This window comes from Coregonus clupeaformis, chromosome 1 (genome assembly GCF_020615455.1).
Source record: "Coregonus clupeaformis isolate EN_2021a chromosome 1, ASM2061545v1, whole genome shotgun sequence".
In the NCBI taxonomy this organism is placed as follows: domain Eukaryota; kingdom Metazoa; phylum Chordata; class Actinopteri; order Salmoniformes; family Salmonidae; genus Coregonus; species Coregonus clupeaformis.
The window spans coordinates 47,416,166-47,441,884 of NC_059192.1; the positions used below are offsets into that span (position 1 = coordinate 47,416,166).

At 42.5% G+C, this 25,719-nt stretch overlaps 2 protein-coding genes across 3 annotated transcripts in view; one reads left to right on the plus strand and one right to left on the minus strand.

Annotated features, from left to right (window-relative positions):
• hspa12a (heat shock protein 12A) overlaps positions 1 to 6,273 on the plus strand; it is a 64,019-nt gene extending 57,746 nt beyond the window's left edge. For both annotated transcript variants that reach the window (XM_041881590.2, XM_041881582.2), the window contains one exon: positions 2,154 to 6,273. In XM_041881590.2, coding sequence (XP_041737524.1) covers positions 2,154 to 2,785 — 632 coding nt within the window. In that variant the 3' untranslated portion in view covers positions 2,786 to 6,273. The remainder of the gene's footprint in view (positions 1 to 2,153) is intronic.
• Positions 6,274 to 15,210: 8,937 nt separating this feature from the next.
• LOC121582508 (inactive pancreatic lipase-related protein 1-like) lies at positions 15,211 to 22,276 on the minus strand. The gene is made up of 8 exons (XM_045226665.1): positions 22,271 to 22,276; positions 20,394 to 20,528; positions 18,661 to 18,679; positions 18,147 to 18,265; positions 16,978 to 17,116; positions 16,363 to 16,474; positions 15,957 to 16,121; positions 15,211 to 15,331 (listed from the first exon to the last, which is right to left on the minus strand). Exons 1-8 carry the CDS (start codon positions 22,274 to 22,276, stop codon positions 15,259 to 15,261), a joined length of 768 nt encoding a protein of 255 aa, XP_045082600.1. The 3' UTR covers positions 15,211 to 15,258.
• Positions 22,277 to 25,719: the final 3,443 nt, after the last annotated feature.

Below are 25,719 nucleotides of genomic sequence, written 5' to 3' on the forward strand. Positions count from 1 at the left end.
ATGTCCAGGCCCGTCTGAAGTTTGCTAGAGTGCATTTGGATGATCCAGAAGAGGATTGGGAGAATGTCATATGGTCAGATGAAACCAAAATAGAACTTTTTGGTAAAAACTCAACTCGTCGTGTTTGGAGGACAAAGAATGCTGAGTTGCATCCAAAGAACACCATACCTACTGTGAAGCATGGTGGTGGAAACATCATGCTTTGGGGCTGTTTTTCTGCAAAGGGACCAGGACGACTGATCCGTGTAAAGGAAAGAATGAATGGGGCCATGTATTTTGAGATTTTTAGTGAATACCTCCCATCAGCAAGGGCATTGAAGATGAAACGTGGCTGGGTCTTTCAGCATGACAATGATCCCAAACACACCGCCCGGGCAACGAAGGAGTGGCTTCGTAAGAAGCATTCAAGGTCCTGGAGTGGCCTAGCCAGTCTCCAGATCTCAACCCCATAGAAAATCTTTGGAGGGAGTTAAAAGTCCGTGTTGCCCAGCGACAGCCCCAAAACATCACTGCTCTAGAGGAGATCTGCATGGAGGAATGGGCCAAAATACCAGCAACAGTGTGTGAAAACCTTGTGAAGACTTACAGAAAACGTTTGAGCTGTGTCATTGCCAACAAAGGGTATATAACAAAGTATTGAGAAACTTTTGTTATTGACCAAATACTTATTTTCCACCATAATTTGCAAATAAATTCATTAAAAATCCTACAATGTGATTTTCTGGATTTTTTTTCCTCATTTTGTCTGTCATAGTTGACGTGTACCTATGATGAAAATTACAGGCCTCTCTCATCTTTATAAGTGGGAGAACTTGCACAATTGGTGGCTGACTAAATACTTTTTTTCCCCACTGTATGCATCTCCATACTGTATGTGAGCACGCCCAGCCTGGTCTCAGACTAGACGTGACATAGTAAATGTAAATCCGGGACGCTCAAATTAGTATGATATGTTACATTTGGTATTGTTACATATGACAGAATGTTACTTAAGGCAAAAATGAAAGTAGGGTGGTTGGTCGGGGTGGATGGGTTGGCGTATAATGCGAACATCTAGCAACCCAAAGGTTGCGTGTTCGAATCTCATCCCGGACAACTTTAGCAGTTTAGCTAATTAGCAACTTTGAAATGACTTATCATGTTAGCTAACCCTTCCCCTAACCCTAACCTTAACCCTTTAACTTAACTCCTAACCCTTAACCTTTTACATTTAAATTTTTAGTCATTTAGCAGACGCTCTTATCCAGAGCGACTTACAGTTAGTGAGTGCATACATTATTATTTAAATGTTTTTCATACTTGCCCCCCGTGTTAATCAAACCCACAACCCTGGCGTTGCAAATGCCATGCTCTACCAACTGAGCTACATCCCTGCCGGCCATACCCTGGACGACGCTGGGCCAATTGTGCGCCGCCCCATGGGTCTCCCGGTCGCGGCCGGCTACGACAGAGCCTGCATTCGAAGCAGGATCTCTAGTGGCACAGCTAGCACTGCGATGCAGTGCCTTAGACCACTGCGCCACTCGGGAGACTAGCTAACGTTAGCCACAAAAAAAATTGAATTCGTAACATATAATACGTTTAGCCAATTCCTAACATATTGTAATTCGTAACATATCATCCAAATTGTAATACGTAACATATCATACAAAATGGATGATGGACATTCACAAATTAATACATACCATACGAAACGTAACATATCATACTAATTGGAGTGTCCCGGATTTACATTTACTATGTTATGTCTACCCCTGAGTCCAGGTTGGCACTCCACCCAGGCTGAATTGAAAGCATTCCCATCCCATTCTCAGCACAAAGGAGTTGAGATCCCAGAAGATTTGGGGAGCGCACACTGCACCCCAAGGCTTCCTCTCACTGTACAGTGAGCAGTCTTCCCAGTACTCCCACCCAAAATAAACCAACCTACTTCAATTATGCATGCAGTGTTTTTGGACAGAGAGTAAGAAGTGGGTCACATTACTTTAGCATGGTCTGCTTGGAGTCTGATGAACTGTCTGATAACACTGGGGCTCAAACAGGGAGGGGAGTTTGGAGAGATACATTTCAGGAAATGTTGTCAGGATATTGTATTAATGCTTCACATACTGTAGAGTAGAACTCTAGTTGAATAACAACTATTTCCCTCTCAGCTGATCTCTTTGAGAAGCCGGAGGTGTGTGACATCAAGTTCCTGTTCCTGGTGGGCGGCTTCGCTGAGTCGCCCCTGCTGCAGCAGGCGGTGCAGAACATGCTGCAAGGACGCAGCCGCATCATCATCCCCCACGACGTGGGCCTCACCATCCTCAAGGGGGCCGTCCTCTTTGGCCTGGACCCCAGCGTCATCAAAGTGCGCCGCTCGCCCCTCACCTACGGCGTGGGCGTCCTCAACCGCTACGTGGAGGGCAAGCACCCGCCTGACAAGATGCTAGTGAAGGACGGCACGCGCTGGTGCACCGATGTCTTTGACACCTTCATCACCTGCGATCAGTCTGTGGCCCTGGGCGAGACGGTGAAACGCAGCTACACGCCTGCCAAGCCCAGCCAGCAGGTCATCGTCATCCACATCTACTGCTCCGAGAAGGAGGGCGTGGGCTTCATCAGCGAGCCGGGTGTGAGGAAGTGCGGCACGCTGCGGCTGGATGTAACCGGTACGGAGAGCACCGTCGCGCGCCGTGAGATCCAGACGCTCATGCAGTTCGGGGACACGGAGATCCGGGCCATGGCGGTGGATGTAGCCACTTCGCGTACCGTCAAGGCTAGCATCGACTTCCTCAGTCAGTAAATAGGGTGAAATGGAGCAATAAGGTCAAAGGGTCATAGAAAGTGAAATCTCCAGCAGCACACACACAATGAGCCAGGGGACAGTGGCTAGAATGTAGCAGTATATTGATCTTTGGGCCCTGTTCAGATTAGCATGAGTGCTAGTTTGTTTCTGCTTTAGCTGACTCCATGGTCAGAAACAAACTAGCACTCAGGTTTTATCCCTGTGTACCATCTGTGTGTGTATCTAGTCTTAAAAGCAGGCTACATTGATGTGCTCTGCTCTAGAGATGTTTAGATTGGAGTATGTACAGAGATGCTACACAGCTTTGTACTATAGGTATATATTGCTATTTATACGTACAGCCTTGTTTCAGGTCCATTGTGTGTTATCTGTGGTTGTGTGCTGTAGCTGTGTTAGGTCAAGGTAGGTGGATACTGTAGTACTCCTATCTTGCAGATCTTACAGCTACAACATTATGGCACAATGCTGCACAAACCTATGTCCTCTCCAACCCTCGCTCATGAGACCAAATTTTCATAACTGCTATGATTATTAGGCATTTAAAACCGAACACCTGGGGTTTCCTTGAACAACAGTTATTCAGATACTTATCCTACTCATCAGACTAGAGTTTTATTGAGTCAGGGTTGGAGAGCACCTGAGATGAGGGAAAGCAGTGGTTCTCCAACAAAAACACTCCATTTGATCAGTAAAACTTTACAGGATAGCTTTCAGATCTGTATTTATCTCTACCGTCTCCTGTGGTTAGGCATGAGATGCCATAGAAAGGAGTTATATTACCTTACAAAAACAAACTTGGTGCATTAGCTTTTAAAATACATTGAAGTCATAGAAACTCAGTTCATTTTTGGTCAAATGTAAGCAGACGGTCTCCTATCCTGTCAACAATATCTGTTTAAGGCAAAGGTTGGCTTCTAAATGTGGCTTATTCAGCACTGCAAACAAATCTATGTGTTCGAAATATAGAGAAACTAACACCTAGCTGTTTAGACATCAGGCTTGATTGTCAAGACGTTCTATCATTTCTTACAAACAACGTAAAAATCCACCTCACTGTTTAACATGTTGCGCTGATCCACAGCAAAATATAAATCCTAGAATGTGAAAAGTGGCAGAGTTGACAATGCTGCTAGCTGAACCGGCAAACTGATTTAAATATAGCCATTGCAATGTGCTTTGTTGTTGCCTTCATTTGTTATGCTTATGAGACGACAGAGGACAAAAAGACACTGAATTTCCTTTTTTAATATCTGAAATTCAGGAGATTGTGTAGGCTGTTGAAAAGGAAAGATGAAATTGAAAATGTTTATTTCTGTAAATACAGTATTTAAATATTGTACAGATTTTTAGCGTTATTATTTTAGCAGCTTTAGAACAGATAGTATGTATGCTTTCACACATACACCTTTTTCCATTATTCTCACGAGCCATAGCATGTCAGTCAAGGCAGAATTTGAATGCCGCATTCATCGACAATGAGTGAAAGAAAGCATTGAAAAAAAACTTGAATACCTTTGTCCTTAAAACGTGAGTGGTTATTGTTATGGAACATGGAGTTTCTTTGGGTTGGGCAAATATTTGTGTTTGCTTTGTAACTGTCAATTTGTATTTAGTTAAAATGTTTACAATAAAATTACAATTGGCATTAGTCCCAATTGGCTTCTGAAAAACCTGTATTCAAAATATCAATAGCAAATGTTTTTTGGCACTTTCTAACTACAGTAATTGCCAATTCATACTGACAGACACAAGGACAACTGAAACTACTTCAACCACCCTGCAAATAATATAAAATTACAGTTCCAAATCTTTGTCTTTCTCTCCCCAAAAATGGTAATACAAGAGCAATAAAACCTTGCAATTGCAAGGTATTGTTCCTTACCACGATTTAACACAACCATTTAAATGTTTGTGCTGTGCTTCCATTTTACATTTGTTTCAAGGCTGCAGCTACTGGAAGCTGCTGTTGAAAGTATTAACCCCTAAATCAAGTATTGATAGAAGGAAACAACGCAATAAAAACAACTTCATATTTAAACATTTTGAAAATCTTTAACCTTGTTCAATGAAAAATATAGATACAATGACTAGCTTTACACTGGGAAAAAAGTTTATGGCTCAACATACAATAATTTACACAAATCAGTGCCTAATATAAGATGAGATGTCAAAACTATTCAGCATATAGACACAATTCATGTCTAGTTTTGATTCAAGACAGAGATAGTGTATTATTCACTAGTAACTGGGGGTGAATTGATTCTGTTTCCTACAATAGCTGCTGTTCGCAGATGCACTCAATTTGAGTGGTTGGTAACAAGATATAGGGCAGACGATGCATGATAACCTTATTTGAATGTTTATGGTCTTCCTGCAGTGTTCTTCTCTGAGAACCCTACACTGAGGGTTTAAAACTAATATAAGGTAGATCCTCACAGAAAAACTCTGTACATTTAAGTTGGTCTCCCTTGATTTGTTGACGTGAAAAAGTGCATAAGCTTTGATCCCTGATGCTGCCTTTGGCACTCTCCTGCAATGCACGTTTTGCATGACTAACTCTTTTTTCAAATGATGAGAACAATTTCTAACCACACTTTTTTAGGTTTGAGGTTAGGTGTGGTGATAATGTTACACCACCATGTGTGGAGAAAAGTGTGGCCTTTTCAACTCTAGATGCAATGACAAATTAACAATTAACTGCGAAGGAAATGTTTTTACATGTACATGGCATGTCCCAATCAATCATCTCACACACTTATCACAGCAGACCTGCTCAATCTCCATCCTAACAACTAATATCAGGTTAATCTATCAACCCTATCATCCCCACCATAGTTTGGAGGTCAATGTATGACTATTGAGTTGAAGGAAATAAAAAGACAGCATTTGTTTCTTTAATGTATCGCTACTTTGATAAATACCATGTATTTTGTGCAGCCTCCAATATTATGTAATGCACAACATACTGTATGTAGCAGCTTTATACTCAAAGCTATGTCAGAATTCTATGAAGACATGTTTAGCTGAGGTTCGCATTGTATTGAGTTTATAATGCAGCAGAATATGACAATTGGCACCCTAAAGAGGGTAAATATGTCAAATTCTATGAAGTGTCATTTATTAACCTGGAACTAAATGGGTGGAGACAGTTAAGGAGCATCAGTTTAGCTAGCTTCTGCATACTACAACAGAAAGTGCTTAACTCTTTATCTAGAACTTACAATATTACAGGACATGAAAGTTCACTGCTACTTGATTCTATACTTGTCGTAGAACAAATGACTTCACTATTCAACCAAAATTGCCACTCTTAAATGTTTCACAAATCATATGTTTTTCAGTTTATCCTTGGGTTTACGCACGTGATTTTTCTACTGTTGAGTTACAAGTTTCCTGCTCTTACCATTTTCACTAAAATGAGTTGTATTTCAATGCCAAGTATTCACAGCCAAACTGTCATCCAATAAAAGGTGTATTTCAAAGAATATCTGACTACCTGTCGTTATTCGTTGCTGGTTTCATGACATGCTACACATGCATCATCAAAAAGACTTCCCACATAAATAAAAGGAACAAGGGAAGAAGAAAACAGACTGTATAATACTTTTTTATGAAATTATTTATACTTTGCATGTTTATTTGGGCCAAGACGGCAAGGTGCCAGTGCAGTGGATATAACCAGTCACTGCTGTTTTATCACTAATATTAGAAACAACAGCTACAATGTATTCTGCAATAAATCCAAAGTTTGGAAACCCAATTCAAGCTAATTCATATTGTTCTATGTATTCTATTCAGTGTTAGCAAAATTTGATGAGGTATATCCAAAGCAGCCACAGATTTGTATATGGGTGTGACCAATTTGGGTCTGTGCCCTTGGGCTGAGTAGGAGCCGAGAATAAGAATATTAGAAAAGCAACACTGCTCTCCAGTGGATATTTTGGTCACACTTTATTTGGATACTCTACAGATGGTCATACTATCAACAAATAATCTGTTGATAAGCAACTGCATGAAAAGGTTATGGTTAGGATTAGAATAAGGGTTAGGGTAAGGGTTACGTTTAGGGTTAGGATTAAGGTTAATAGATGGAATATCCAAATAAAGTGTTACAATATTTTGGGAAACTACAGTACCTGAGACTACGTAATCCAGCATTGAAATGATGGGATAACTAATACAGTACTATGCAGTAGTGATACCCTGCTTCACCACCTGTGACTTGTTTTTGGTGTTTTTGCAAGAGACGATTCCAACTAAGCCCACAGGAGGTTCGTGGCACCTTAATTGGGGAGAACGGCCTTGTGGTAATGACTGGAGCGGAATCAGTGGAATGGTATCAAATACAACAAACACATGGGTTCTATGTGTTTTATGCCATGCCATTTGCTCCCTTCTGGTCATTATTATCAGCCGTTCTCCCCTCAGCAGCCTCCACTGACTCAGTGGTCTATATCTCCATGATAATGACAGCTCAAAATTATTTCAAACTTTGCTGCTCATCTGTTTCTGATCTCTCCACCCAGGCCAGAACAGTTTATTAGGAGAAAGAACAGTAGATCCAAAATAAGCTCCAGCTGTTTTTTGTTGAAATTCAAGACTCATTGACTTGTGCTGTGTCAAGTTGTGACGTTATGGAGACATGGGTCCATAACTGCCAGTATCTATTAGACCTAATGGCTTTGGAGTGCCTAATGTACAGTAGTACTCCTGTAGTACAGCAATGATTGTTACCATTTTTCCAGGGTTTAATAACAGAGGTTGTGAAATAAGCACTTGCTTCAAACCAACCTCAATGTGCTATTTTCTACTCCAGGGGTTCTCAAAGTGGGGTCTGCGGAAGTACTGCATTTCATTTTTTTAAATGACTATTAATAACAACAGATTAAAGGAATTTTGTCCAATGGATCCATGGAATAAGTTGAGGATGTAATACAATACAATGTAATATTATTAATCTACAATGTATGTTCTTAACCCTGGGCAACATGGGCCTGGGAGGCTCACAGGGATATTAGCTTTAAAGCTGCAACAACAAAAAATCTCTGCCCCATTACAAAATGTGTAGAATTGCAGTATATTTGCATGAAAACTGCTAAATTTTCTCTCCAATGCCAAGGGCCTTTAAAATGTTTATTCCCAGGGCCCGAGACTTGATTCGTCCGGCCATGCACTGCCAAAGTCATAGCAAAACTGCTTACTATTTTGTTGTGTTCTGATTGAGGGGTTCCCTGATGAATTTGCTATCACAAACAGTTTGGGAATCCCTGCTCTACTCAGCTTGTAATGCTGTACCACTATTCAATTCACATGTACATACTTTTGGATTAAAAAGTCCACTGCTAAATTGTAGTTAGCTTCAAGCACCCTCACTAATGATCCGAAAAGCTGAATATGAAACTAAACACTTCGTATTCAACCACTGTGTGCATTTAGGAGCGAGTGTGTTATTCTAACAGGAGTGTTTAGTGGAGAGGCTCTCAACCCCACACAGGGCAAGGTTGTTTTTAGTTGGTGGATGTGTGTGAGGGGGTTGGGTAGGGTGAGGGCGCTGGATAGGTGTACTGGTCATCTCCGAAATGGCTGGAAAGTAGGGCAGTTGCTACGGCAATTCCAAGGGGAAACTCTCTCGAAGTAGGCCCTTGAGTTGCTGGTGTGATCCCTCCCACACATTCACACACTCTCATATACTCTGTCAGGATAGCAGTGAGATTTGGAGCTGTGTTTGCCCATCTACCAAAAACATCATGCAGAGGAAAAGTGGGAGCTCAACACGTTTTCATTCCATTTGGAGCACGTTTGTGCTCTGCTGGGCCGTTCCCCCCTCTGTCAGGTTACCTAGCCATCATTTGATTTTATTAGTATTTGTTTGCTCAGCAGACACCCTTATCTATGAGATGAGCGTCACTGCATGTTGATGAGAGGTCTGTTTGGGTAACCTCCACCCACACACACACAACAAAGGAGACTGGTGAGGACAGCTCATAATAATGGTTGGAATGGAGTAAATGGAATGGTATGAAAACATATGGAAATGTTTGATAACATCTCATTAATAATTCATTCCATCCATTACAATTAGCCAGTCCTCCCCAATTAAGGTGCCACCAGTGCTGCACATACACACAGGCACATACATACAAACTGTGTACATGAGAGGAATGGCGCTGGACCATCCATACTGGAACATATATCTACTCCAATTACAACAATAGAATCCAGAGTTGGAAAAAGTCAAGACAGTTGTATTGGACTGGCTGGCTGACTGAATGTGTGAATGCACGTGTGTATTTGAGTGCGGGTTTTATATAAATAACTGTTAGAGATTCCAGATAATGATAATGGCGCCGGAGGAGATGGCTGCCATTTTACAGCCCCCTAACCAATTGTGCTATTATGTGTGTTTTTTCAAGTTATTTGTAATTTATTCTGTACATAATGTTTCTGACCAAAAAGAGCTTCTGGATATCAGGACAGCGATTACTCACCTCGTACTGGACAAAGATTTTTTCTTCAACGAGTCGGATGCGAAGGATATTCTACAGACACCCGACAAAGCCCAAATCCCCGTCATCCGCATGAGAAAGAGATATCGTGGACATAGGTCGGGGTGCCTTGTAAGGATCCGACGGTGAGCGAGTAATCTGCCTCCACCGTCAGTCCTATTAGCCAACGTACAATCATTGGAAAACAAATAGACTACCTACGATCACGGATATCATACCAACAGGACATTAAAAACTGTAACATCTTATGTTTCACCGAGTCATGGCTGAACGACGACATGGATAACATACAGCTGGCGGGATATACGCTACATCGGCAGGATAGAACGGCTGACTACGGCAAGACAAGGGGTGGCGGTCTGTGTATATTTGTAAACAACAGCTGGTGCACAAAATGTAATATTAATGAAGACTCAAGGTTTTGCTCGCCTGAGGTAGAGTATCTCATGATAAGCTGTAGACCACACTATTTACCAAGAGAGTTTATTATATTTTTCGTAGCTGGTATATTTACCAACACAAACCGATGCTGGCACTAAGACTGCACTCAATGATCTGTATAAGGCCATAAGCAAACAGGCAGCGCTCCTAGTGGCCGGGGATTTTAATGCAGGGAAACAAATCCGTTCTACCTAATTTCTACCAGCATGTTAAATGTGCAACCAGAGGGAAAAAAAACTCTAGACCACCTTTACTCCACACACAGAGACGCATACAAGCTCTCCCTCGCCCTCCATTTGACAAATCTGACCATAATTATATCCTTCTGATTCCTGTTTATAAGCAAAAACTAAAGCAGGAAGCACCAGTGAAGTGGTCAGATGACGCAGATGCTAAGCTACAGGACTGTTTTGCTAGCACATACTGGAATATGTTCCGGGATTCTTCCGATGGCATTGAGGAGTACACCACATCAGTCACTGGCTTCATCAATAAGTACATCGATGACGTTGTCCCCACAGTGACCGTACGTACATACCCCAACCAGAAGCCATGGATTAAAGGCAACATCCGCACTGAGCTAAAGGGTAGAGCTGCCGCTTTCAAGGAGCGGGACTCTAACCCGGACGCTTATAAGAAATCCCGCTATGCCCTCCGACTAACCATCAAACAGGCAGAGTCAATACAGGACTAAGATTGAATCTTAATACACCGGCTCCGACGCTCGTTGGATGTGGCAGGACTTGTAAACTATTACAGACTACAAAGGGAAGCACAGCCGTGAGTCGAGCCTACCAGACGAGCTAAATCCCTTCTATGGCAACACTGAAGCATGCATGAGAGCATCAGCTGTTCCGGATGACTATGTGATCACGCTCTCCGTAGCCGATGTAAGACTTTTAAGCAGGTCAACATCCAGACGGATTACCAGGACGTGTACTCCGAGCATGCGCTGACCAACTGGCAAGTGTCTTCACTGACATTTTAACATGTCCCTGACTGAGTCTGTAATACCAACATGTTTTAAGCAGACCATCATAGTCCCTGTGCCCAAGAACACTAAGATAACCTGCCTAAATGACTACCAACCCGTAGCACTCACGTCTGTAGCCATGAAGCACTTTGAAAAGCTGGTCATGGCTCACATCAACACCATTATCCCAGAAACCCTAGACCCCCTCCAATTTGCATACCGCCCCAACAGATCCACAGATGATGCAATCTCTATTGCACTCCACACTGCCCTTTCCCACCTGGACAAGAGGAACACCTACGTGAGAATGCTATTCATTGACTACAGCTCAGCATTCAACACCATAGTGCCCTCAAAGCTCATCACTAAGCTAAGGACCCTGGGACAAAACACCTCCCTCTGCAACTGGATCCAGGACTTCCTGACAGGCCACCCCCAGGTGGCAAGGGTAGGTAACAACACATCTGTCACGCTGATCCTCAACACGGGGGCCCCTCAGGGGTGCGTGCTCAGTCCCCTCCTGTACTCCCTGTTCACCCCATGACTGCATGGCCAGGCACGACTCAAACACCATCATTACGTTTGCAGACGACACAACAGTGGTAGCCTGAGGAGGTCAGAGACCTGGCCGAGTGGTGCCAGGATAACAACCTCTCTCTCAACGTGATCAAGACAAAGGAGATGATTGTGGACTACATTTTTAAAAAAGAGGACTGAGCACGCCCCCATTCTCATTGATGGGGCTGTAGTGCAACAGGTTGAGAGCTTCAAGTTCCTCGGTGTCCACATCACCAACAAACTATCATGGGCCGAACACACCAAGACAGTCGTGAAGAGGGCACGACAAAGCCTATTCCTGCTCAGGAGACTGAAAAGATTTGGCATGGGTCTTCAGATCCTCAAAAAGTTATACAGCTGTACCAGAGAGCATCCTGCCTGGTATGGCAACTGCTCGGCCTCCTACCCAAGGCACTACAGAGGGTAATGCGCACGGCCCAGTACATCACTGGGGCCAAGCTTCCTGCCATCCAGGACCTCTATACCAGGCGGTGTCAGAGAAGGCCCTAAAAATTGTCAAAGACTCCAGCCACTCTAGTCATAGACTATTTGCATTGTCCCTCCACCCCCTCTTTTACGCTGCTGCTACTCTGCTTATTATCAATGCATAGTCACTTTAACTCTACCTACATGTACATATTACCTCAATTACCTCGACTAACCTGTGCCCCCGCACATTGACTCTGTACCGGTACCCCCTGTATAACTGTAAGTCGCTCTGTATAAGAGCGTCTGCTAAATGACTAAAATGTAAATGTAAATATAGCCTCCCTACTGTTATTTTATTGCTGCTCTTTAATTATTTGTTATTTTTAACTTGTCTATTTTTTACTTAACACTTATTTTACTTAAAACGGATTGTTGGTTAAGGGCTTGTAAGTAAGCTTTTCACTATAAGGTCTACACCCGTTGTATTCAGCGCGTGTGGCAAATAAAATTTGATTTGAAAAGTCATGGGATAGACAGCTGAGATCAGACGACCAGGAACCCTTTGTTCCTAACATGGACACACCAACTTCAGTTTGAGTAGGCCTTACACACTACGGAGTAGCCCTAGTATGCTTAGGACAGGATAGCTACCAAATTATTCTGGTGAGCTTTTTCCATTTGCAAGGAAACATCCTAATCCCTTTATCAGTCTATGATAATCTAGATAAACCACCCCAACCATATGAGGGAAATACAAAAACTATCAGGATTCTGAAGATTGGTATTCAAGGAGTCCAACAAAGCCATTATCTAGTCCAACCATTATCTAATTCAAAGTTACCAAAACCGCTCTCTCATTCATATAGTAGCATCCTTTTGTATACACATCCAATTATATAACTGCAGACACATAGAAAAATCTGTTCTCTGTCATGTCGTGTTTTCCCGTTTTAAGTATACCTTGCTAATGCTTGACCTGTGTGTGCTTTGTTAGCTACAAAGCCACCCCCAGAGCAGTGATCAAAATGAAATGCTGTCACCCACAAATTCCCTCAGGCAAACAGACATAATTACTGGAATTAGCCAGCTATTTTGTCATTAGCCTCTGCATTCAATGAGCCTATTAAAAATAAATCGAAAAGAAAGACAGTGACGGATGTCTCCGGCGGATTAGAAGACAAGCATTCCCCCCCCCACCCCATATTCAATTCTGTGTTTAATACCATAATGTAGTCATTCTCAGGGCTGTGGCTCTACAGATTGCTCTGATTGGTATTGTGTGAGTGCTGATGGCTCGACTCTGTTAAGTCACCGCATACAAATGCACTTTGTTAGCGTTCTGATGAAAATGGCACCTTGCCTTTTAATGCTGTATAATCCCCAGCCGTAATCACAGGGTTGGTATTCAAATAAATGAAGCCAAAACAATGAGACCCAATCAGGACTTCCTAAACTAGTGAAAGGCCAGGGACACTTTAATGAGAGTTGTGAAGACACTAGGCCTCTTGGAAAGATTCATATGACACATTAGGGAGGCTTTTTGGCTGGCTGCACTTTGTCTAAATGGGAAAAGGAGCGACATGATCTTAACGTGTAATTTAGTGTAGATTTGTGTTTGCACAAATGCAGCCCCCAGTCTTTTAACATTGAGGGTAATAAAGAGACGCGGAACTTCCTTCCTGCACGCATCATGCATACTTTATGCAAATACACAATTCAAATCAGGATTTCAACCTGATTCTGCATATTCTTTCATATGATAGTTTATGCTTTTCGGCATTCTAAGGATTAGTTTGTCCTTGAACCGGGTCGGGATATACAGTGGGGAAAAAAAGTATTTAGTCAGCCACCAATTGTGCAAGTTCTCCCACTTAAAAAGATGAGAGAGGCCTGTAATTTTCATCATATGTACACGTCAACTATGACAGACAAAATGAGGAAAAAAAATCCAGAAACTCACATTGTAGGATTTTTAATGAATTTATTTGCAAATTATGGTGGAAAATAAGTATTTGGTCACCTACAAACAAGCAAGATTTCTGGCTCTCACAGACCTGTAATTTCTTCTTTAAGAGGCTCCTCTGTCCTCCACTCGTTACCTGTATTAATGGCACCTGTTTGAACTTGTTATCAGTATAAAAGACACCTGTCCACAACCTCAAACAGTCACACTCCAAACTCCACTATGGCCAAGACCAAAGAGCTGTCAAAGGACACCAGAAACAAAATTATAGACCTGCACCAGGCTGGGAAGACTGAATCTGCAATAGGTAAGCAGCTTGGTTTGAAAAAATCTACTGTGGGAGCAATTATTAAGAAATGGAAGACATACAAGACCACTGATAATCTCCCTCGGTCTGGGGCTCCACGCAAGATCTCACCCAGTGGGGTCAAAATGATCACAAGAACGGTGAGCAAAAATCCCAGAACCACACGGGGGACCTAGTGAATGACCTGCAGAGAGCTGGGACCAAAGTAACAAGCCTACCATCAGTAACACACTGCGCCGCCAGGGACTCAAATCCTGCAGTGTCAGACGTGTCCCCCTGCTTAAGCCAGTACATGTCCAGGCCCGTCTGAAGTTTGCTAGAGTGCATTTGGATGATCCAGAAGAGGATTGGGGAGAATGTCATATGGTCAGATGAAACCAAAATATAACTTTTTGGTAAAAACTCAACTCGTTGTGTTTGGAGGACAAAGAATGCTGAGTTGCATCCAAAGAACACCATACCTACTGTGAAGCATGGGGGTGGAAACATCATGCTTTGGGGCTGTTTTTTCTGCAAAGGGACCAGGACGACTGATCCGTGTAAAGGAAAGAATGAATGGGGCCATGTATCGTGAGATTTTGAGTGAAAACCTCCTTCCATCAGCAAGGGCATTGAAGATGACAAGTGGCTGGGTCTTTCAGCATGACAATGATCCCAAACACACCGCCCGGGCAATGAAGGAGTGGCTTCGTAAGAAGCATTTCAAGGTCCTGGAGTGGCCTAGCCAGTCTCCAGATCTCAATCCCATAGAAAATCTTTGGAGGGAGTTGAAAGTCTGTGTTGCCCAGTGACAGCCCCAAAACATCACTGCTCTAGAGGAGATCTGCATGGAGGAATGGGCCAAAATACCAGCAACAGTGTGTGAAAACCTTGTGAAGACTTACAGAAAACGTTTGACCTGTGTCATTGCCAACAAAGGGTATATAACAAAGTATTGAGAAACTTTTGTTATTGACCAAATACTTATTTTCCACCATCATTTGCAAATAAATTCATTAAAAATCCTACAATTTGATTTTCTGGATTTTTTTTTCTCATTTTGTCTGTCATAGTTGACGTGTACCTATGATGAAAATTACAGGCCTCTCTCATCTTTTTAAGTGGGAGAACTTGCACAATTGGTGGCTGACTAAATACTTTTTTTCCCCACTGTAAGTCTATCCTTCATCTTCCACTCATGTTGCTGCAATGCTTTGTCGTGTAGATGTATTTTACTGCAGCTGACGTACACAATTGTAGAAAGAGTTCAAATGCTGTAACTTTATTGAAAAGCACAGGACGTCATGTTGTGCTTCACTCAGGTCCACATGATTTAAGGGTCTGGAGCACATTCTCACGCACCATCTCATTTCTACAGAACAAAAAGCTGCAACAGGAGAGAGACGGTGAGCCAGTGGAACATGAATGGGCGAAAGTTTATCACAGATGGTCCTACACTGCCCTCTAGTGTTTTACATTTTACATTTACATTTGAGTCATTTAGCAGACGCTCTTATCCAGAGCGACTTACAGTTAGTGAGTGCATACATTTTTCATACTGCTCCCCCGTGGGAAACGAACCCACAACCCTGGCGTTGCAAGCGCCATGCTCTATCAACTGAGCTACAGGGGACTTTTACAGAGCATACATCTTTCAGAGAGCTGCTTTTTCTCTATAGCTATTTATTTATGTGTTTATTTAGAGGTTACAGTCCATGTTAGCCAGTGTGTACAATAAATACATTACAAACAGCATGTTATTTAATGTGTTCCTCCCATCATAGGTTTACGCTCCAAACCAAATGAACACAAGCGTCAGTAAAGTGGCGCATCGGCAGTAAATCCTAGCTCAGTAATAGTTTTGTTAGGGCTGAGTTTGAAGTCTCAGGAGCCCATATTGGCACTAGAGGGCATACGGCTAGCATTAACAGAACGCCCTCGTTTGTCCTCCTGAGAATCAGACTGCTGCCACACAAGTGGGGCAGGCAGGCAGGGCAGACAGGCAGGCTTACGATTTCCCATCCTTCCCTCGCAGCAGCTCAATCTTGTTGGCACCAAACTTGGGAAGCATGGGGTTGATGTGGTTGTTCCAGAGGAACGTCATCTGAGTCACCTCGCCAATGTCAGTCTCAGCATCGATGAAGAGCTCGTAGGTTTTACCAGGACTCAGGAGGCCACTTTAGGAAAGAACAGAAAATATTAATTCCTTTAGTCAGTTTAGTTTGGGGCAGGATCAGTCAGTTGTCCTGTGAATGGATTTTCTGTGATTTAAGTTCAGTCTTCAGAAGTCCAAATGATTTTATGGGCTATGATGTGACACAAGTAGGTGAATGTAATAGAAATTTAACATTTTTAAATGTGTGTGACATTACATGATCAACTCATCTAAGCTACTTTATATCAGAAGTGTACACATGCATGTGTACCTGATACTGGCGTGTGTTGAGATGCTTTCCATACAGCGCTACGTTCATTATCCCTGGCAGGGATCTGCTACCGTCGATGGATAACTTTGCAGCGTAGCGATACCCTGGAATTTGAATACATGGGAAAACCAAAAATGTAGTATATAGTAAATCATTGTTCATGCATTATTTGATCCACTGTAGCATGTGCTAAATAGTGTAAAGAACCATGCCTATTTCATAGAGGTGTGAGAGGGCATTTTCACAGAGTAAAGGGGAGGGATATGATACATTTACATTTTAGTCATTTAGCAGACGCTCTTATCCAGAGCGACTTACAGTTAGTGAATACATATTTTTTTTTTCATACTGGCCCCCCGTGGGAATCGAACCCACAACCCTGGCGTTGCAAGCGCCATGCTCTATCAACTGAGCTACATCCCTGCCGGCCATTCCCTCCCCTACCCTGGACGATGCTGGGCCAATTGTGCGCCGCCCATGAGTCTCCCGGTCGCGGCCAGCTGCGACAGAGCCTGGATTCGAACCAGGATCTCTAGTGGCACAGTTAGCACTGCGATGCAGTGTGCCACTCAGGATACTCAGGTAAAGCCAGGGAAAGGCCACTTAGGGGCAAAAGGCACAGCATCTCCGGTGTTTAGGTAGAACTTCATCTTGGACTGGCCACTAGGGATGGGGAGCTTGTCGGCATAGTGGCCCATGACATTGGCGAGGTGACATGCATTGTCTGCACATGGGAAACACCTCCCCTAATAAAAAACTGAATCAGCTGAAAAGTCCTAATACGGTCAAGGTGTGAACATTGATGTCAGACAGTGGATTTGATAGGGCCGAGGGACCTAATATGACAAGGTATAGAAACAATAATTTGTAGATTATTGTACTGGGAGTTTGAAAATAAAGATTAAAGCTTAGCATTTATCAACAATTGCCATTTTTGGCCATTCAAGATAATTCAAAAGGATAAGCTATAAAAGTATTGGTCAGCTCGTTTTGCACATTTCATAAACCATTATGAAGCAGTCAGCTACTTTTCATATTCTGCTCAAGGTGAAATGTTAAAAGGGATCTTACATTTTACGACCCAGCACTTTCCGCATCTTTACACCAAAGCATCTGTGAGTAGTCTTTTCCTCACCCATGGCTTTGAGTACCCCCAAGCAGAGAGAGAACAATCAGAGCTCTTTCGCGCGTCTTAGATCGCCACCCTATAAATATCTAGATCAGGATGACACCGGTTTATAATGTGGGAACAGCAGAGTATATGGCTGTCAACTGGGCAAAGGAATAGCACCCAAGGGCGTTTACGAAGTGGACAACGAGGCGTCGGACGGCATCTCGAGACATACTCATATGAGGTCATGCACCATGCTCCTGGGGCTGTTTGATTGGGACGTGACCCAAAGCAGGGATAAACTGCCATTAACGTGGACAGCTGCAGATGCAGGCCCCTCCCATAGAAAGCATGGGGGAAGCCCATCTGCTACGGTCTTCGCTGAACCCAATCCTGGCAAATCAACTTCTAAAACCATAGAAACAGTTCACAGCCGTATCAATGTCATGTACAACAGGTGCGTGCGTGCATGCGTCCCCCCCGTCCGTCCGTCCGTCCGTCCCCCGTCCCCCAGGGCAATCTTTGCACCTCCCCATCCCATTTGATAGCCTTGAGTAGTTTGTTAATGGAGCACACACACACAGAAGCCTTGGACCCCTAACAACTCAGCGCAACCCCAGTAAGCTAGGGGAGACCTTCACACCCAAATAAAGAAAAACACTTACGGAGTCAAAACCTGCCTTGTCAGAGCAGGGGTATCCCGTAAAGCCTTCAGGGTTTACGATGCGGTCATTGTAGTACTTGTAAGATCGGAGATGGTTGCAGGCAACAAAGTTGTGGGAGCCTGGCACAAAAACAAAGGGGGCAAAGCAGTGAGCGGGATGGTAGAGAGGTCATGGTCTATGTTGTAGTCGCCCAGCATAGGGCAAGCACCAGGCGCTTCAACATCAAAAGCTATGTGGCTCCATCTTCCACTCTTCTCTATAAGATCAAAAGTTGCAGATTCAGCTGTGCTGGCCCCCCAGGCATGGCCCCACCATGCAGCGGCACATATAAAAAGGAGCCTGTCGCCATTTTAGAAAATATTTGTCCAGATGTGTCCAACTGAACAAAACTGATGTTCTTTATGATTTTACCATTGGTACCACTCCAATATTCCAGGGGATACATTAAGGCCAGACAAGAAAATGTATGAGTCATTGTTACATGTATAGGAGTGCCTACGGTGCTAGTTCTGACCTCGCTGGGTAATCTTACACTACATAGGAAGTTACATTACATGGACTTGTAACTGCTGATGGTGACGCACAGTGGAAGGTTAATATATTGGGGTCTCTATTCAATGACTATGAATGGCCAAAGCCGTCGATCAAGTGACACCATTCATTCCTATGTGAAGACTCAATAGCAAATTCAAGCCAAATGAAGCCTGTTAAGATGGAGTCTCATGGAGACGTGCAGTTTGAGCTCCTCCAGGAAGGGATGTCGCTGGCTAGCTCAGTGCTGCCACCTCTCATTGAGTAACTCAAGTTGAAGGCCAACCGGGGTACTGCAGGTTGCCATTAGCAACTCAGTTATCCTTATAACTTATTCTGTGTGCTATTTAAAAAGTATAGGTTCAAGGACATACATATGTTGTATTAGAAGCAATTATTTGTATCATTCTTTTTATTTTTATTTTTACGAAGCCTGTTTTCCGCTAACAATGCCTGCAGTACCGGTCGGCCTTCAACTTCAATGAGAGGGGGCAGTCGTTCTTCCCTGGCTCTATTCAATCCGTATCACTGAAGTTCAGTATTACAGTGTTATTGAAATTTAAAGGAAACGTTCCAGCGTTAGCGGAGACCGCATTCACGTAAACGCTTCTGCATGTCAGCTCAATCATAAATTATCTTCACATTTCTATCACGCAGTCGTGCTAGCCTTCTGCCAGTAGACGTCATGTGACAGAACATTTTAATGTAAGCGTTAGAATGATAATGCGGTCCTTCAACCTAGAACGCTCTGTTTGCTGTGTGAGAATTGCACTGCATTCTGCAGTTGTGTGTCCATGCTGCCGGAACAGAAATAAGTGTTTTTAGATTGAAACATTGCTGAGCTATGCAACATACGGCATGTGCATGCGTAGACAGTCAGGGTCAATTCCAATTTAATTCACTCATGAAGTGGAAAATTTATGTTGAATTCAATTCGAACGTCAACAACCTTAAAGTTATGGAATTATAATTGTGAAAATGTAGCTTTGGAATTGAAATTCAGTATTTTTCCATTTCCCAGTTAAACTAAACGCAAAAAAATAAAGGAAATAATGCTAAAAAATATATATAGAGAGAGAATTTACTGCAGGATGTGAGCGCTTAGAGTAGTTGACGCGCCAGTGTGTCAATCTAATTAACAATATACATTATCATGAAAACGTCTGTAGCGTCCGAACGGTTTGACCTACAAAACTAATATGACCACTATGGAAACATTACTCACGATGGTTCTCAGTTTTCTGACGGTACTCGTCTGAAGGTAACCCGGTACCAGTAAAAAACAAAACAATTATGGAAGTAGTTTTGAGCCCCCCACCTTCAAAGATGTTAAATACATGTCCATTTTTTAAAATTTTACCTGAGCTCTCTTATATCTCCTAGATATAGGATAGACACTTGAAAACCTTATGCTTTCCTTTGATTGTCTTGTCATTTATGAACGTGTTATTCAATGAGTTTCTAAGGGCTATAGCAGCAAAGGTCAAATTCTATATTTTATCAAATAATGGTAAATATATATCTACAGGAGTCCTAAAATTCAAAATCAAAAAGCTAAATGATCCACAGTATGATAATCTTAAAACAATTCCATATGTTAGCTTAGTAGAATTTGAATTGAATGAAATTTACAGGGAAAAGGAATTGAATTAGAATTGAATTAGTGGAATTAACCCCAACCCTGTAGACAGTACCTCTGGTCCAGACAGTACTTACCCAGAAGACTTCAATCATGTGGGCCACCTGGGCGCCAACGACTCGGATGTTGTTGGCTGCCTGTGTGTAGAGGTTCAGCCCCCCCTTCTTCCAATCCACACAGATGCAGTTGACGTCTTCCACTGTCAGGATTGTCTGAGAACACAAACATGACATCAACCCCACAATGGGAACTGCTGTTCCCAGTGTTAACTATCGCTCACCCAAAAATAAAATGTCAAACATGCACTACCGGTCAAAAGTTTTAGAACACCTACTCAATCAAGGGTTTTTCTTTAATTTTACTATTGTTGTAGAATAATAGTGAAGACATCAAAACTATGAAATAACACATATGGAATCATGTAGTAACCAAAAAAAGTGTTAAACAAATCAAAATATATTTTATATTTTAATTATTCAAATAGCCACCCTTTGCTTTGATGACAGCTTTGCACACTCTTGGCATTCTCTCAACCAGCTTCATGAGGTATTCACCTGGAATGCATTTCAATTAACAGGTGTGCCTTCTTAAAAGTTAATTTTTGGAATTTATTTCCTTCTTAATGTGTTTGAGCCAATCAGTTGTGTTGTGACAAGGTAGGGGGGGTATGCAGAAGACAGCCCTATTTGGTAAAAGACCAAGTCCATATTATGGCAAGAACAGCTCAAAGAAGCAAAGAGAAACGCAGTCCATCTTTACTTTAAGACATGAAGGTCAGTCAATAAGGAACATTTCAAGAACTTTGAAAGTGTTCAAGTGCAGTCGCAAAAACCATCAAGCGCTATGATGAAACTGGCTCTCATGAGGACCGCCACAGGAATGGAAGACCCAGAGTTACCTCTGCTGCAGAGGATAAGTTAATTAGAGTTACCAGCCTCAGAAATTGCAGCCCAAATAAATGCTTCACAGAGTTCAAGTCACAGACACATCTCAACATCAACGGTTCAGAGGGGACAGTGTGAATCAGGCCTTCATGGTCGAATTGCTGCAAAGAAACCACTACTAAATGACACCAAAAAGAAGAGACTTGCTTGGGCCAAGAAACACGAGCAATGGACATTAGACCGGTGGAAATTTGTCCTTTGGTCTGGAGTCCAAATTGGAGATTTTTGGTTCCAACCGCTGTGTCTTTGTGAGATGCGGTGTGGGTGAACGGATGATCTCTGCATGTGTATTTCCCACCGTAAAGCATGGAGGAGGAGGTGTTATGGTGTGGGGGTGCTTTGCTGGTGACACTGTCTGTGATTTATTTAGAATTCAAGGCACACTTAACCAGCATGGCTACCACAGCATTCTGCAGCGATACACCATCCCATCTGGTTTGGGCTTAGTGGGACTATCATTTGTTTTTCAACAGGACAATGACCCAACACACCTCCAAACTGTGTAAGGGCTATTTTACCAAGAAGGAGAGTGATGGAGTGCTGCATCAGATGACCTGGCCTCCACAATCCCCTGACCTCAACCAAAATGAGATGGTTTGGGATGAGTCGGACCGCAGAGTGAAGGAAAAGCAGCCAACAAGTGCTCAGCATATGTGGGAACTCCTTCAAGACTGTTGGTAAAGCATTCCAGGTGAAGCTGGTTGAGAGAATGCCAAGAGTGTGCAAAGCTGTCATCAAGGCAAAGGGTGGCTACTTTGAAGTATCTCAAATATAAAATATATTTAGATTTGTTTAACACTTTCTTGGTTACTACATGATTCCATATGTGTTATTTCATAGTTTTGATGTCTTCACTATTATTCTACAATGTAGAAAATAGTAAAAATAAAGAACAACCCTGGAATGAGTAGGTGTGTCCAAACCTTTGACTGGTACTGTATCTGTTGAATGAATATGATAAAACTGGAATGTCCACTCCTTCACAGTCATCTATTTCATTTGCATGTTACCGGCATACTATTGTGTCTTCTAGAAATTGGTTAGACCTTGTTCATTCTGACAAGAATATGTTTTTGCATTCATGAGTCATACTGTTTGTTATCACCAAACTGAAATCAAAGCCAGCTCAGACATGTATTTCAGCAGTACTGTGTACAGACAGTATGTGTACACCATATACCATGTTGTACTGTACTGGTGATGGCACTGCTGTTCCTGAGGTGGTAGGCGTGTATTCATGGGAAGTGGATAGCAGCCAGAAGACCCTAACCTAACCGCAAACTTAACCGCAAACCTTACCCTCTAACTCTCAATTAACCGTAACCTTTAACTGTTAAATCACCCAGTTGAATATCCTCTTCCTATGTTGTGTTGTTGCATGCTGTTACACCGATACTGAACAAGAGAGACAGTAAATTGGGTTGTAGGTTTCTTCTTCTTCTTTTTTACATCTTGATCCATTTTTGTATCATACCAATATACCAATATATATATATAGTAAATCATCCACTTGTGCATTAAAACATTGAATAAATAAAAGATATCAGTACAATTTAAATTACATGTTTTTCTCATTAGATTTTCTGAGTCCACTACTGTACATTTCCAAGAGATGGCACTGGGGAGTAAGCAGTGGTAGTGAACAAAAATATATTGAACAAAAATAGAAACGCAACATGCAACAATTTCAAAGATTTTGCTGAGTTACAGTGCATATAAGGAAATCAGTCAATTTAAATAAATTCATTAAGCCCTAATCTATGGATTTCACATTACTGGGCAGGGGCGCAGCCATGGGTGGGCCTGGGAGGGCATAGACCCACCCACTTGGGAGCCAGGCCCAGTCAATCAGAATGAGTTTTTCCCCACAAAAGGGCTTTATTACAGACAGGAATACTCCTCAAATACCCCCCTCAATCCCACAGGTGACTGCCGTGGTTACACGTGGTCTGCGGTTGTGAGGCCGGTTGGACATACTGCCAAATTCTCTAAAATGACGTTGGAGGCGGCTTATGGTAGAGAAATTAACATTACATTCTCTGGCAACAGCTCTGGTGGACATTCCTGCAGTCAGCATGCACACTCCCTCAAAACTTGAGACATCTGTGCCATTGTGTTGTGTGACAAAACTGCACATTTTAGAGTGGCCTTTTATTGTCCTCACCACAAGGTGCACCTGTGTAATGATCATGCTGTTTAATCAGCTCCTTGATATGCCACACCTGTCAGGTGAATGGATTATCTTGACACGGATAAAATACTCCCTAACAGGGATGTAAACAAATTTGTGCACAAAATGTTTGAGAAATAAGCTTTTTGTGCGTATGGAACATTTCTGGGATCATTTATTTCAGCTCATGAAACATGGGACCAGCACTTTACATGTTGCATTTATATTTTTGTTCAGTGTATACACGGAGTATACCAAACATTAGGAACACATTCCTAATATTGAGTTGCAACCCCTCTTCCCCCTCTCCCCCCTCTCCGCTTTTGCCATCAGAACAGCTTCAGTTCGTCAGGGGATGGACTCTACAAGGTGTCGAAAGCGTTCCACAGGGATGCTGGCACATGTAGACTCCAATGCTTCCCACAGTTGTGTCATGTTGGCTGGATGTCCTTTGGGTGGTGGACCATTCTTGATACACACAGGAAACGTTTGAGTGTGAAAAACCCAGTAGCGTTTCAGTTCTTGACACAAACCGGTGCGCCTGGGCCTGGCACCTACTACCATGCCCCGTTCAAAGGCACTTCAATATTTTGTCTTGCCCATTCACCATCTGAATGGCACACATACACAATCCATGTCTCAATTGTCTCAAGGCTTACAAATCCTTCTTTAACCTGTCTCCTCTGGATGTAGTGTGGATTTAACAGGTGATATCAATAAGGGATCATAGAGTTCACTTGGATTCACCTGGTCAGTCTATGACATGGAAAGAGCAGGTGCTCTGAATGTTTTATATGCTCAGTGTATATCCTAGTAGATAAAGGAGATCCACTGATTGTATGTACCCAGAGGTTTGTATGTTTAATATGAAGTGCAGACAATGTATATTAGCAAGCTTCTTCAATAACTACCTAATTGAGACTAACAAAACATGAATGACAACATCAGTATGTCCAAGGAAAATCAAATAATGAGATACAATGTACAATTTCAGCATAATTGTTTGGTAATTTACCTATTTATGATATTCCTACCTTGCAATTCTATTATCATCAAAAGGACAATAGCAGTCACCTGACATATCCAAACCTCTAGAAAAAAGACTATAGAAATAGAAGAAAACTCGACAACATAATAAATGTGAAACAGGGAGGGAGGCGTAATCTTTGCCAGATGATCCAGTCAGAGCATTTAGATGAGATGATCATTGTGGAGTTGGGTGCTTTTTGACCCAGGAGGATAATCCCATGAGAAAACAGTCCTAAGGTGCTCTCTCTTCCCTGGGGCTCCTGGATAAATAATGTGTAATAGGAGGTGTCTGGGATTGGTTTAGTGAAGCACCTGGCTTATCCCATGGGTCAAATACAGTATGTGTGTTTATCATTTTGATTATTTCAAGACCAATGTGTGTTTGTTGCTGTGTAGTCTTAGTTTACTTGCTGCATTTGTTTATTTGCTCAATTTGTCTTAGCTTTCGCTATTAGGTTTCCACAAACAAGTGGAGACATGACCAAAATCAAAACACAATGATTAAGAATACAGCAGTAACAAATCAGCCCCAGCTCTGAAAAAATAAATCAAATTGCATGCACTCTGACTCGTCAATGTCATTGACTTATTCATTTCCGAATTTCTAAAGTATAACATCTCACCACAAACCTGTCAAAACTAGCCTTACAACTCATGTAGGTAACACTGGGAAAAGGACGCAAGGAATATTGTTAGATTCGAGAGATAACCCTTTGATGCACCATTGCACTGTGACATGTGTGTGAGGGAGGCAAAGCAAGGCAGCAGAAGGGAAATTACGTGCAAGATGGAGCAGGCTGTAGGGTCGGGGGAAGAGGACAGAATAGCCGGCAGGTTCGTCTGCGGGGCTTACCATTGGAATGTTAATCCTGCTAATGTATTACAGTTGGAGAGGAGGAAGAGGACGAGGACAGAAGAAGGAGGGAGGAGGAGGAGGGAGGCAGACACAGCAAGCCTCTTATTACTGGAGAATTAGACACATGACCAGGCTGAAGCATCCAGAGGCCGCACCAAAACAACACAGCATGTGGTTTCTGTTGTTATGTGTGTGTGACTGAGAAAGCACACATTGTCTGGGTTTTACTGGGGGTATAGTTAGACTAAATCCTCAAAATAGTATTGAGAGGTACAGTAGGATAAAGTAGCACCCAAAGCCGCCCCTAGAAGAGCAAGTTTCAGGCCTCAAGTATATCCCAAATTGGGCTCGCTGTGTCTGTGGCTTGCTCAGGTATGAGATTATGTGTGGTCCACAGATTCTCT

What these genes read in the sequence shown, in the direction of transcription:
- LOC121582508 (XM_045226665.1), bottom strand. An exon ending in AGATGCTGTGCCTTTTGCCC is followed by an intron (nt 16,475 to 16,977) that starts CTAAGTGGCCTT and finishes TTCAAATTCCAG; the next exon opens with GGTATCGCTACGCTGCAAAG. An exon ending in CGCCAGTATCAGGTACACAT is followed by an intron (nt 16,122 to 16,362) that starts GCATGTGTACAC and finishes TCTTTCCTAAAG; the next exon opens with TGGCCTCCTGAGTCCTGGTA.